Here is a 15,183-nt window from a genome sequence, read left to right as displayed (position 1 = left end):
TTTAAAAGACAAAATTTTAAATTTTTGAAGTTCTCATAGCATTTCACAGCTTTTGTCAAATTCACTTTACATCATAGACTGAAGCTGTGATGGCAGGGAAGATATTTAAATCTGAAGTATTAGCATTTCTACTAGTACATACCATACCCTTGGCTATAGACTGATGGCCATTATATTATTAGGTAACTATTTTCAGACACTATCTGCTCAGGCCAGATTCAAATGGCTCTATATTTCATTTATTACATCCTCTAAGTCACCTAGCCACTGTTCAAATTTGTCAGCCTCACCCTGTAACATATTTGCAAAGTTTTGTACAACTATGAATTATATTTCTCACCTCCACAAATTAAGCCATTAGATCTATCACAGTTGAAGTTATCACATTCACAATATTTGCCAGAGAAGACTTCATTGGTGTTGCCCCTTTTCCTGCATACACATTGTCCGCAAACACACTCCCCATTGTTACTGCATATTTCTGTACTGTTCTCTCTTCTACAGTAAGCATCCATATCTTCACTATTTACTTCATCTGTGCTGCATTCACACTTCTTTCCAATACGTCCTTCGTTACACCTAGAGGAAAAATATATGCCTAAGATTTAAACTGAGTAAAACTCATGTGAACTGAAAATGTTTACACACAATAATATATACAAGAAATAGATTCAACAGGATAGAAGGCAGTGGTCACAGTCACTGTTTCTGCAGGGAATGGTTTGAGGTTCAAACTAGATACCAGTTGAGACTTAAGTGTAACCATCCTTGGGACCTAACTGTGCCATTAAGCAGTTTCTGAGCTGCTTACTTGTTCCAGGTGAAAAGCTGAGTCCTGTAACCTATGACAACATGGCTATGTAGCCATTATTTCTGTAAAATGAGAAATTTTACTTATTATTTTTAATATAAAAATAGTGCCAGTGGCTATTTACTATGGCTATTAACCTCTACCCCACTTAGTCTCCATCAAGGAAACATTCTCGCTTAGACACTGTGCATTCGAGGGCTGGATTCTCAGAGGTACTGAACACCCGCAGCTCCCAAGGATTTCAATTGCAGTGATGGGTTTTCAGCACTTCAGAAAATCAGGAACAAGTGTTTATGAATAAAAGGTGGGTTCTTATGGTTATCACAAACAAATCTGAGAGCCACTTAAACCAGAGATGAAGCTTTAATCAGGAAATCATTCAAGTGTAGAAAAGAGCAAGGAACTATTCTTAATACTGAATCCATTATCCTTTTTGTCTTTGTATGTGAAGTCATAGAGATATCAGTGACAGTGATGTATAAAAGTAATCTCTCTCTCCCCCCCGCTGGCAAACATAGGAACTTTGCTTTGTTTATCCAAAGGGAACGAGGAGAAAAACTCTCTTGAAAGTGAAGCAGGTAGTACTTCAGACAGGTAATATTTGATGACTCCCCCTTTCCAAATGCTTACCAGTTAGAGAAACACGCCCCAATCTGCAAGCATTCAGTGCACACACCACTTCCACTGACTTCAAAGGGAATTCCATATAAAGTATCCTGGCAAAATCAGGTCCTACATTAAATATGCTCCAGAAAACTTTCCATTAAATCAATACCTATTGCTGTTTGTATTTAATAAATAACTGCATATGAGGGAGCTGGGAAAGGGGTTGAAAACTTCGTAATTTAAAAATAATGGTTAGAGACACAAGATGGGTGAGGTAGTATCTTCTATTGGACCAACTTCTGTTGGTGAGAGACATGCTTTCAAGTTTACGCAGAGCTCTCCTTCGGGTGTCAGGGCTTGCCTATACTTCCAGCTAAATTGTCATTGCTGCGATGGACACAGCGGTGTTGATTTAGTGGGTCCGGTGAAGATAAACTAAGTCGATGGCAGAGCGCTCTCCCATCGACGTCTGTACTCCACCTGCCCGAGAGGAGGAAGATAAGTCAGTGGGAGAGAGTCTCCTGTCAACATACAGCGGTGTCTACACCGCACTAAGTCGACCCAAGTTACGTCAACTTCCGTTACGCAATTTACATAACTGAAGTAGCGTAACTTAGGTCAACTTACAGCGTTAATGTAGACCAGCCCTCAGATATGTACTCTAGGGTATGTCTACACTTAAAATGCTACGGTGGCACTACTGGTGTCTACACAGGGGCTTAGGTCAGTTTAACAATGCCACTCGGGAATGTGGATTTTTCACACCCCTAACTGATGCAGTTAAACTGACCTAATTTTCTGGTATAGACCAGGCCCCAGTGTTACACTAAATACAAGGTGGAGCAGTTTATTTAGCAGAAGTGGTTAATCCAGCTTTCCCCCACCCCATGATAGGATAGGTGTTAATGGTCCACGTCACCTTGAATGGTCCCTTGAAATATGAATTAACTGCTTATGCTAAACAATCTGTTGCACCTTGTATTTAGCTGTGACACTCTGGGTATGTCAATACAGCAAAGAAAATCTGTGGCTTGCCTGTGCCATCCAACTCGGATTCATGGGGCTCAGACAACAGGGCTATTTCATTGCTGTGTGTACTTCTGGGCTCAGGCTGGAGCCTGGGCTCTGGGACCCTGCGGGGTGCGAACCTAGAGCCCAGGCTCCAGCCCAAACCCAGAAGTCCACACAAGAATGAAACAGCCCTGCAGCCTGAGACCCACGAGCCTGAGTTGGCTGGCACAGGTCAGCCATGGGTTTTTCTTTGCTGTGTAGACATATCCTCTGAGTAATTTCCCAGAGCCGAAGGAGCACTCTGTGTAAGCTTGAAAGCTTGACTCTCTCTCACTAACAGAAGATGGTCCAATAAAAGATATTACCTCACCCTCCTTGTGTCTCTAATATTCTGGGACCAACCTGACTAGAACAATACTGCATACAAATAATGTTTGGAATGTATTGACCAGACACCAGTGTTGTTCACTACTCTCTGAGAGCTTGGATCCTGCTTCCCTAAAGGTGAAGTTCTTAGGAGTTGAGCCACATTGTCAGATTGTCTTCCAGGTTTTCTAGAAGGAATAATCTTTATTTTAGATATGTTTCTTTGACAATGAAGAGCCCAAACTGGGATTATTGGGTTGATGTCTAACTGGTCCAGTTCTAGGGCCAAATGCTGCTCTTTTAAAATCCAGTGCAACTCCAGTAAAGCCAACCAAATTAAGTCTGACTTTCACTGGTGTAATAAAGCAGAATTTGGTTTACAGTTTAATTTCCATAGCTTGTACCAAACACTAATAAATATAATTAATGAAAGGGAATTTCAAATATACATATAAACACATAGTTCTATATAGCCTAAGGGATTTTAAAACATGTAAAAATTGAAAATATCTACATAATTAGAGCCCCAAACATTAAGCATAAATAAAATAAAGAAAATAGATGAGGAAAATCACAGCATCTTAAAAGCCTTGTCTGTTAATACTGATTGGCCTTGAATTTTCATTCATCACTGGTCTTGAACAGCTGGTGCCAGCTTGCCAGGCACTCCTTCCAAGAAGCTACAAAATGCATTGTAAAACTCCTTGGAAGAAAATCCAGACTTCATGTCACAAAGGTAAAAATTAGGTCATTCTTAAAGCTCACAAGAATATTATGATTTACGCTCCACTTTTATTTGATCCTTGCAGTATTTTTCATATTAAATGGGTCTTAACATTTAAATAAGGAAACAGGAAAAATACTAAGGCCTCCATATTCTTTGAAGGACCAGATTCTGATACTTTGACTCATGCTCGGAAGTGCCTTATTACATGAATAATCCCCCTTATTTCAGTAGGACTATTTGTGGAGACAAGTTAGTATTCAACACGGGTAAGGCCCTAAGATGACCAAGCACTGTAAATGTTTCTCCCAGCCAACCTGCCCAAAATAAAAAAAAGTCTGATTAAAGAAACTATGTGCTCATATTTCCCGTTTGCCAAAAAGAATAAAAGGTCCATTTATTTACCTGCAAGCACCACACTCAAATGTTCCATTTCCCTGATGGCAGTCTGGACTATTAGGAATTCCCTCATTTTGACACTGACATTCACAGATGAACTGAAGATTAATTTCCACTTCTTCAGTGAAACCCAGTGGCTTAATTTTAATGGTTTCATTTTGTCCTGTCTTTGGACACTCGTTAGCGGTTACACTAATCTCAAATTTAACCTGTAAGCAAAATAAATGGATTCTTACATCAGTACTAAAAGGTGCTCTGCCTAAATTATTAAAAAGTAAAATATTTCAGAGAACTGCAGTCTTGTTCAATTCTTTAGATATTAAAAATGTATGTTGTCAGCTATGTATTGTATATTTCAACCGAACAGAAAAATTACCTCATCTCCAATTGAAATGTTGGCACACTTTCTGCCATTTTCTCCTGTGCCATTCACTCCATTCTTGCAGTAAGATTTATAATTGATTGTTACTCCTTTTGGTAACTTGCTGTTTTCCAAGATAACCTCTGAAGACAAGGACTAAAACAAAAATTAGTTATTAGTTAAGTAATAACTACCATGTAGCTTTAAAAGAGTTAACAAATAAAGGTGGAGCCTATTAAATGGGCATTTCCTGAAGAGAGACTTTCACAAAAATACATTCTCTACACACCAGCCTCAAGAACAGTAAAGGAGAACAAAATCTGGAAAGGAATAAAATTGCACATACAATATCCTTATTAGAAGACACTTTTCAAAATGTTCTGTGGAGGGTCGTTAGGTTTTATCAGTCCTTTCTCAACCCAAGGTGTTTTCTTAACAGTTCCCAAAGATTCACAGCTTCTGTTATAACCCACTTTCACTATTCTTTGAAGTACTACCATCATCATTCAAGGACCAGATGTAGCTTCCCTCCAGAACTTAACAACATGGTTCAAAGATTATTAAACATAAAGGTTGCTGCGGTGAAGAAAAGCACAGCTTTCTTCCTCTTCTGCCAATAAGAAAAGATCATGCAGGGGAAAATAAGCATGTCCTCTTGATCACATCAGATGCAAGAAAATACAATTAATGTTAGATGGGTTTGAAAAGAGAAGATAAGTATCAAATAAGAAAAAAAGACTTATCAATAAGATTATGCAGAGAGAATGCTAATCTTTACACACAGCTGTGCACTTTTCATCGGAATTTGACAAGATTATGCATTTATCAACATTCCATCTTCTACTCCATTCACAAGGTTTTTAAAAAAGAGCATACCTCAGAGGGCTTCTCTAGAAACTGATGCCAATATAGTTTGAGAGGAACAAAAATAAAAGCTACGTGAATTAAAAACAAACTTACATTATAGGCGTCAATAATCAGTTGAATCACATTGCTGGAATTTGCAGACAGAGTTCCAACTGCTGACTTTGGGATCAGATTTTTCAGTTCCTTTTAATATTAAAAGTAGAAAGTGTAAATTCCACACAAATATAAAACTTTAAAAGTTTCTTTATTATGTACAGAGATACAGTAGAACATCGGAGTTATGAACACCAGAATTACGAACTGACCAGTCAGCCACACACCTCATTTGGAACCGGAAGTATGCAATCAGGCAGCAGCAGAAACCAAAAAAAAAAAAAAAAAAAGGAAAGAAAATACAGTACAGTACTGTATTAAACGTAAACTACTTAAAAAAAATAAAGGAAAGGCAGCATTTTTCTTCCTCATAGCAAAGTTTCAAAGCTGTGTTAAGTCATTGTTCAGTTGTAAACTTTTGAAAGAACCACCATAAAGTTTGTTCAGAGTTATGAACATTTCAGAGTTTGAACAACTTCCATTCTCAGGATGTTCGTAACTCTGACGTTCTACTGTATACAGCCAGGAACAACTCCCAAGACCAAGACAAAAATGTTGCCAATAGTTTCAGTAACTTGTGAAGGAATAAAAACAGTGACTAGAATATTGGAAAGAAAATTCTGCAATCTTTTAAAATCCTTCTCATACCTTTTGATCGAATAAAAAAGGAAGCTATTCTCCTTAAAAACTATTTTTTAAAATACTCTCATTTAACTTAAAAAAAATTCAGACAGTATTTAATTAAGAAGATACTTCTGTAGCTATAAAAGGTTTTAGAGCCATAAGCCATATTTGCTTCTGCTGCATTAAAACAGATAGGGAGAGGGAGATCAACTGTCATCAAATGAAGGTGAAAACAAGTTAGTTCTGTTGGTAAAATCATAAAATACAAAAAATGGCAAAACCACCTTTTCAAGCACTCTAAATCAGGTATTGACAGGACTAGTTTTAAAACATGTTTAAGAGTTATGTGTTTTTCCAAAACTCCTTTCCCTTAAGGTCAGCTCTGCCCCTCCCACAATTCTCCTTTGACTCTGCTTCCCCATGCCCCTCAGGTATTTTGAAGCAAAAAGTAGGTCCTGCACTGTTATTTCTAATCTAAAAATAAGAAAGATTAAATAACTTTCTGCTTGAAAAATAAAAGCAGACTGGTAGGTTTGATATTGGGATAGGCAACTGCTCAAGAAGAGAGAGTGCTTATTAATTAGCAGGCATGGCAAAAATCACTTTCATGATCACCCATTTTCACACAAATTTTAATTTCAAATCAAATTAGTTTTGATGATAGCATACTGGATCATTAGAATCAGCCTCTCAACTGTCTGGAAAAATATACAGAAGCTTATCTCACGTGATTTAAAAAAAAAAATTTTTTACCTTGTAAACTGCCTGAAACTCCTCAGTAACGGCAAAAATTGTCTGAATGTTGTTCTCACTAAGCTTCTGTACCAGGTGAGCAATGGAGGGATAATCCTGTAAAATTAGACATGAAACTTAATTCAAAATTTAGCAGATGCAGAACAATCTTTTTTTTTCATCTTACATAATATTAAATCGCTTTTTGAATTTAAAAAGCACAGGCTTCCAACCAGACAACAATAGTTTAACTAAAGGGCAAGCTTTTTTAAAAACACAAACAAAAAACTCCCCCAAAAACAAAAAATCCACAAAACCCTTTAAGGCAGCACTGTGTCTACCAGCAGTTGAGTATTGTATAAACACATTTTAGACAAGACTAGAATATAAAATAAATATAAAATAAATCAAATCTTCACATTCCTAATCACTTCCTATAAAGTCTGATTTAATCTCGAACATTAGTGTCCTCAAACATATCTCCTATCATGTTTCATAACACTTTTGACTTAAATCAAAACCATTAGCCTTGTGTGGTGTTTTATCCATTTAAAGACGAAACAAACTGTGAAGCAAATGTAGTCTTGTATTAAACAAAACGTTTCAATTTTAATCTATGTAAAATGTGTTTGGGAACGTGTACATGCACACACTTTTTACAGCTACTTGTCTTTAGCCAATCAAGTACTTAATTATCTACACACATTTTATTTTATCTACTTACCAAAAAGCCACAAACCCATAGTTGTTAACCACACTCTTGTCTTAAACGTATTACATGCTACATATCATCAGGCCTGAATAACTTGCACCTGAAAGTCCTAAAAGAGTGGCTGAAGAGATCTCTGGCCCACTGATGTTAATTTATAATAAATCTTGGAATAATGAGGAAATTCCACAAGTCTGGAAGAGTACTAACATTGTGCCAGTATTTAAAAAAGGCAGTGGGATGACCTGGGTAATGGTAGGCCAGTCAGCCGGACATCAATGCCACACAAAATAATAGAAACGCTGATTTGGGATTCAATTAATAAATAATTAAAGTATAGGAATACTAATGCCAGTCAACATGGTTTTATGGAAAAACTTATAGAGCCACACGGGAAGGTCCTGCTGACCCTAATATGTCCACTAGTCTATGGGAGGAATCCTGTACCATCTCCACTTGTATGTCCAAAGACGAGGTCACCCTTGTAGTCATGCTTTGTAGTCATCCTGCAGAGGGGAGGACACCCTAGACCTCAAACTCAGATGACCTTGAGGGCCACATGAGGACTAGTGCATTGGCCCGAGGGCCGCATCACTGACACCCCCCACTTGCTGCCCCTGGCCCCGCCCCCACTCCACCCCTTCCATGAGGCCCTGCCCCTGTCTCGCCTCACCTCTTCTCGCCCCTTCCCTGCCCCCATTCCAACCCCTTCCCTGAAGTCCTCACCCCAACTCTGCCACCTCCATGCCCCCAGGGGGTGCAGGAGGGGTGTGGGCTCAGGGCAGGGAGTTGAGGTGCAGGAGGTGTGCAGGGTACAGCAGGGAATTGCGGTGTGGGGTGCAGGAGGTGTGCAGGGTGCGGCAGGGGGCTCAGGGCAGAGAGTTGGGGTGCGGGAGGGGTGAGGGGTGCAGCAGGGTGTTGGGGTGCAGTGTGTGGCAAGGGGCTCCAGGCAGGGGGTTGGGGTGCAGGAGAGGTGAGGGGTGCAGGGTGTGGCAGGGGGCCCAGGGCAGGGAGTTGGGGTGCAGGAGGGGTGTGGGATGCGGCAGGGGGCTCTGGGCAGGGGGTTGGGGTGCAGAAGGGGTGCAGGGTACGGGCTCCAGCCCGGCGCCGCTTACCTAGAGCGGATCCGGGGTGGCAGCGCCGCGCACTGCAGCAAGGGCAGGCTCCCTGCCTGCCTGCCTTGTCCCCAGCCCCGCTCCGCTCCGCTCCAGGAAGCAGCCGAAGTCCCTGTGGGGCGGGAGGGGAAATGGCACCATGTGCTGCTCTTGCTGCTCCTCCAGGTACCTCCCCAAAGCTCCCATTGGCCGCGGTTCCCAGTTCCCGGCCAATGGGAGCTGCAAGAGCACGGAGCCCTCTATTCGCCTCCCACTCCCCTGCCCGGGGCTGCAGGGACATACAGTAGTTCAGCCGCTTCAGGGAGCAGTGCGTGGCTCGCGGCAGCACAGGGTAGGTGGGGGGGTGGGCTGTGGGGAGCTTGGCGGGCCGCACGAAAGAACCCCATGGGCCGCATGCAGCCCGTGGGCCGCGTGCTTGAGACCCCTGCCCTAGACATCACTGCATCATCCAGTAATGAGGAGGCTGCATGCAAAGGTGGCTGAAAAGAAGTCTCTTCAACCTCTTTTGCAGGAGGCTCCAGGAGGCTCATTTGATCTCACTTGGCACTGACATCAGTATTGGGAACAACGTCCTGAATACAGCCACTGGTAGGGCATGGGGTCCCCAACCCCCCTACTAGAGCATGGAACCAAATCTCTGGACCAATGTGGACCCTCTGTAGCATACCAGGAGCGCAACTCTCTTGATGAAGGTGAACAATGCCTTCGATCCCAAGATTGAGGGGCATAATAACCTACTTCTGATTCTAAGGAAGAGACCGAGTCTCCTGACCAGGGAGGTGCCGTACCACACAGTGACAAGGTTTGGCAGTGCGTCTCCAAAGACTTAAGCAACAGGGAAAGCTTGCTGGGCTTGCCTTTTGATGGTGTCTGGCGAGGAGGTGCCAGACAGTCTGAAGTAGGTACTGGAGCTGAATAACAGGGGTAGGTAAGTGCAACAAAGACTACATATCAGCTGATAATGGATCAGCAACTCCTGCACCACCACAGAATCCGGTACCGAAAGGCACTAGAGATCTCACCACATCACATGCTTCTGGTGTGATTGGGACCGAGAGGGCTGACCTGATGCTGTTGTTGTTGCATGGAAGGGGTTGGTACAGTGCTCCAGCAGCGGTCAGTCTTAATGCCACAGGCCCCAGTGCTGGAATCCACGAACCTTCATGAGGTACTACTGGCACTGGGGAGTGCCTCCTTTCCGAGGACACTCTACCCTGTTTCCCAGCATGCCTACTGGATGTCAGTGCTGGGGATCTTGATCTTTTGGAGGAAGAATCCTTTTAAGTACCCCACCAGTGTTTCTTTTTTGGTCCTGGGGGAGGAGAGTGCTGCCGAGACATCACTCGGAACAGCCACCTTAAGAAGTGATAAAGCTTCACCTCTGTATCTTTTTTGGTTCGGGGCTTAAATTCCTTACACATCTGGCACCTGTCCTGGATGTGACCCTCACCAAGGCACTTCACACATCAAAAATGAGGGTCACTTACTGACATGGATTTCCTGCAGCTGGTGCAAGGTGTACAGCCCAGAGAACGAGGCATTCCCCAGTACCAGGTGTCAGTACTCAGAAAAAGCGGGAACTGACAGATCTACTAAACTCTTAAAAAATTAAACATACACTAAACTAACTATAACTTTATAAAAAAAAGTGTACCAACTATATACTCTAGAAATAATTTTCCTGAAAGGGAAAACATTGCCAAAGCAAGCTAACACACTCCAACTACCAATTATGGGCAGCAACAAGGAACTGAGGGGGAGTAAGGGTTGGCTCCATCCTTTATAACATCACAGAGAAGCACATAGCAGCCGAGGACGCATGCACCACCTGGAGAGGTAAGGCTAAGGGAAAGATCTCGGATGCTGGTGCACAAGTGGTGTGCACATGTGCAATCATGCAAAGAAGAATGGTAAATAGTGATGAGGAAGGGGCAGTCATTGGTCTATTCAAACAAAATACATTTTAATATAGCAAAATGAAAAGTTACACATCTAAGAACAAGGAATGCAGGCCATGCCTGCAGATTTGGGGGACTGTATCTTGGAAAGAAGCAACTCTAAAAAGGATTTAGGGCTTATAGTCAACAAGTAACTGAACATGAGCTCCTAGTGTGATGCTTTGGATGCTTGTGTAAACAAGGAAGTAGTGAGTAAGGAGACAATTTTACCTCTGTATATAGCATTTGAGAGACAGATACTAGAATACTGTATTCAGTTCTGATGGCCACATTTTAAAAGGTTTTTGAAAAATTGGAGACGATACAGAAAAGAACCACAAAAAAGATTTGATGGCTGAAGAAAATGCTTTTGCAGTGAGACTTAAAGAGATCAATCTGTTTAGCTTATTAAAAAGGCAATTGAGAGGTGACTTGATTACAGTGTAGTAGTACTTTCACAGGGAGAATATACCAGCTACTAAAGGGCTCTTAAATCTAGCATAACAAGGAACCAATGGCCAGACAAATTCAAATTACAAATCAGACAATTTTTTTTAAACCAGTGACTGTGATTAACCCTTGAAACAAACTACCTAAGGACACAGTGGATTCTCTATCTCTTTCTCTTTTCAAGTTACACCTGGATGCCTTTCTGGAAGATATGCTTTAGCCAAACACAAGTTATTAGCCTCAATACGGAGGAACAGGGTAAAATTTAATGGCCTGTGATACACAGGCAGCCAGACTAGATGATCTAATGATCCCTTTCTGACCTTAAACTTTATTAATTTACTTTGGTTTAGGCATGAATACTTACATAGTAATGACTCATTGTGTACATGTTATTTTCCAGATGACACCTCCCATCATTTGGTAAAACAATTCCACCAAGTTTACCATCTCCAGCAAAGTGGAATCCAGCATCCGTAGAAAATACCAACAATCGTGTCACATTTCTCCATCCAATTTGTGTCTTAGGGGAAAAAAAAGTTTTTTGATTTTTATTTCATTTTTTAAAAAACTAATCCCCCCCACTAATTTGCAACATACACTTAGACTTAAATACAAGGCGGCAGACATGACAAATATTTAAAAAAACAACAACCCTAAAATAAGCCTTAAAAAGTTATAGTTAGTTTATGCACATATTTTGCTCAAGTCTGTCCTGTAATATTATCAACAACAGTAGCACTTGTATAGCACCTTTCATCACAGGAGAACAAAACACTTTCTGACCTAGACTCTTGTCTGTTCTGCTCTCTAAGCACTACCTGAGTGGCACAAAGGATGAAGAAACTGCCCATATCACCCCAACTGTGAAGTTTCCGTAAGACATAATGCTGACATAACCAATTCCCATACCACTACCCTGTAGCCCAATGATAGAGAGCATGTTTGGGGTAAAAGTGCACAGTGTGCTCTGGCAAGCCCTTACTGTCAGATGGTTCCAAGGGGACCATTATCAGCTAGTGGATATTAAAGAAACCCCTAGGATGCCCTAAACTGCACAGGTTCCACAGCCAGCATAGAACGGCCAGAGAATCAGGGGAGCTATAACTAGATCCCTGACATCCGCTCTTCTCCTCTCTACTCCATCCATTGCAAATTGGGCACAGCAGAAGTTCTGAGCCTATAAATATGGGGCTCAATCCTGTAAATTTTCCCGGCCATCTACAGAAGTTATTACAGGATTGGGGTCCTAATTCATTGAAGAAGGAGGGGGAAAAAAAGCAAAATACCCATATTAGAATCTCAGAAAATTCATAGTTAAAGCTGAAATTCTAAAATAATGCTTTGGCTTCTCCTTTAAATAACAACAGCAACCTTAACTCTGACTTACTAGTTTAACATTACAATGATATTGTAAAAAAGCAATAGCTCGTGCTTGTGTTCTGGAATTTTGCATTGTGCAGGTGTGTATCAGTATCAATAACTGTAGGTGAAATTGTTTGGGAAATAACAGAATGAGAAGGAGGCACATTACAGTCTCTCAGGTTTATTTTATAGTATTATGTTTAACTTAGAGCTTCAAGTGTAGACCCGATGGTTGTACATATCAATAAGTGCTGGAGTTTCACTATTGAAATGGCCTGTAGTGAATGTTTTTTTGTTGGTGGTTTTAGAAGTATTGTGTGACAGAGAGTATCTACATTTCTATGTCCAGAATGCTAGCGGCATGACATATTACATTAGCTTCTAAGTAAAGGTTTCTAGAATATTTTTATTACTAACAGGTCTTTCCTATTTTTTTGTGAGTGTGTTGAGTAGGAAGGAAGAGAAGGTTATTATACACTTAAGATGTCACTTTCCTTTTGTTATCTCTACTGGGGCATTAAGGCTGTAATTACTTGAATAAGGATGACAGATTAAAAAAGGAAGAGGGGGTTGAAAAAGTGTAGAAAGTTGTGCCCTGGCCAAACTCAAACCAGAACAAACTACTGAGGAACCAAGGAAGTTTTGTAAGCAACTGTTTTTCAAGCTCCCATGTGAACGTTTTGAACTCTGAATCCACTGGTCCATAGAAGTCCTCCAAAAAGTAGCAAAAATTAAAAAGAGTTAAATTCCATCTACTCAGTATAAGTAGCTTGTAAAAAAGTGCAATACACAGAATTGTTTTGCATATATTTTAAAAGAAAATTATGAAGGATACATTACATGCAAAAGTCATTTGAGAACACTTGTTTTATCTTGTTAAAAACATCCATGTGCCGCAAAGATTTCATGATTTTGACTCTTCTTTTACAGAAACTTCTGGGAAGATAATGTTCATGAACTGCCCTCCCCTCCAAAGAGGGCTCATATTCCTAATTTCAAATTTCCCAATAGGGGCCTTCAGTGAGTGGAATGTACATACTGTAAAATGTCAGTGCATGCTTCCAATTCTGTTTGCTCTGTCTCCACCTGCTGCCCTAAGGATAAATCTTTCAGTCTTGATTGGTAAAGTGAAATGTAGAATTGTTTTTAAACTTCAGGTCAACAACAGTGATACACTCAGATTGCAATAAAATAGTTTGATCTAATATAGTAGTAAATAAAATTGATATACACTTACTCCACAAACTGCAACTTGCATTATTGCATCAAATCCACCTTCAGGAGAATCCAAATTGCCAGAAATGTGTTGTTTACCTACAAGTTCATTGAATAGTCTTCCCTCACTGGTAAGATTGAGCACGTTTTTGTAACTAAATGGACTCGTACAGTTTTGGTCCCCTGTACAAGGGTTCCTGAGTTTGGCTGGTGTGGTACTTATATAAGGCATCACAGTTTTCTCCACAAAGGAGCCAAATCCTAAGACAGAACAACAAAATCCCTCAGTCAGAGTGTAATTCTAGTATATATAATCATGATGGAATAGTGCACAGTTCAAAAAATTTCAATTTCCCCCCTCAATATTCCAAGTATTCTTTTGGAACAGTTTCTAAACTGTCCTTTACTAGAAGAATAGCAATAATATGAATATTGATCATTTTTCTTTTACTATTTTTCAGACAATCCAAAAAACACAAAAAACACACCAGTAAATTCAACTTTATTATTTTTAAATCTAGAAATGGGATTTTTCCCTTTTCCCACGCCCATAAATAATGAAATCTTTCTTACCAATTCGAAAATCTGAAGTTATTTTCTCCATTTCTGTCTTTAGAGCAGTACCAAGACTCTTCACATTCTCTAAATCATCCTTCATGGAGTAAGAGAGATCCATAAGGTAATAAAGATCAATGGGGTAGTCTTCAGCTCTCTTAAATTTTAAGGAAAATGTCTGTGGTTCACCTAAACCAACAAAAATAAACCCCATTCATTACAAAATGCAGAGTAACCGAACTGACATGAAATATACATTCTTAATTGAAGGTCTTTCACCAATGTCCTAAAAAAAGGTTCACCCCAACCATGAATAAGGTTACTTCTATAACTGGAAGTGTTTAACTGCAAATTAATATGTCCAGGATTTTCAAAAGTGGCTAACAATTTTGCATTTCCCATATGAAACACCTTAAAGAAGCCTGATTTTCAGAAAGGTCTGAAGGCCAACTCTCTGAAATCAGGTCCCTATAGGTTGTCTTATGTTGAATACATGAAAATCTGTGACACCAAAAATCAGTAGTCACTTTTGAAATCTTGACCTACATATTAATTTCAACAAATAATGTTCCTGCAAGATAAGTAGCATAGCTTTTTTTCCTTTTATACCACTAAAACACACAAACACAAAAGACTATGCATATGTAAAATTAAGGAGGTAAAAAAAAACTTAAAGTAAATTAAGAGTTGGTTTACCTTTCATCCCATCTCACCCTGTTGTGATTACTTATTACAGTCTTAAAACATGGGGTGAGTTTATATAACATGTAATAAAAAAAAAAAATCCAAAGATAGATCCCCTTTACATGAAAAAATTCAAGGATGAAAGACTTATTCCAAGATTCCTTTTTGCAGAAACATTGACTAATATAGTCGACTGAGTGTCTCACAGTGAAACTAATCCTTAGAATTCTACTGCCAACTCTGGCCAAGGAAACACTGGTTTCCAAGATTGCAGCTTGTCCCCCTTAGATCTGGATAGGCTTCATTAGGGCTCTGTATACTCAGATCCTACCAATGTGAAGGTTTCTGCCTGGAAGTACAGAAACTGACACTTGGAACTTAGGGCTATGCTCGGGACCTTACTGATATTCTAAAGTCTTGAAAAGATTCTACCCTAAGATGCTACAGAAGGATTTGGAAAACCTTTTACTACTGGTGTTAAGAGTGAAATCTAGTTCCCCTTCATGAGCCATACAAGTCGGTTCTAGTTTCTTCTTGACTATTTTAAATTACCCACAGG

General features: G+C 40.1%; 1 protein-coding gene across 2 annotated transcripts in view; it reads right to left on the bottom strand.

Annotated features, from left to right (window-relative positions):
* ITGB1 (integrin subunit beta 1) overlaps nt 1-15,183 on the bottom strand; it is a 77,623-nt gene that overhangs the window by 24,649 nt on the left and 37,791 nt on the right. For both annotated transcript variants that reach the window (XM_024214441.3, XM_024214442.3), the window contains exons 5-12: nt 13,959-14,129; nt 13,408-13,646; nt 11,173-11,328; nt 6,616-6,711; nt 5,239-5,328; nt 4,294-4,434; nt 3,924-4,126; nt 341-579 (exon numbers count right to left, since the gene is read on the bottom strand). In XM_024214441.3, the coding sequence (XP_024070209.3) occupies nt 341-579; nt 3,924-4,126; nt 4,294-4,434; nt 5,239-5,328; nt 6,616-6,711; nt 11,173-11,328; nt 13,408-13,646; nt 13,959-14,129 (1,335 nt within the window). The remainder of the gene's footprint in view (nt 1-340; nt 580-3,923; nt 4,127-4,293; nt 4,435-5,238; nt 5,329-6,615; nt 6,712-11,172; nt 11,329-13,407; nt 13,647-13,958; nt 14,130-15,183) is intronic.

Source organism: Terrapene carolina, unplaced genomic scaffold (assembly GCF_002925995.2).
Source record: "Terrapene carolina triunguis isolate 2854851 unplaced genomic scaffold, T_m_triunguis-2.0 Scaffold111, whole genome shotgun sequence".
In the NCBI taxonomy this organism is placed as follows: Eukaryota; Metazoa; Chordata; order Testudines; family Emydidae; genus Terrapene; species Terrapene triunguis.
Note: the sequence above shows the minus strand (reverse complement) of the source record. Positions and strands in the feature narration are given on the sequence as shown.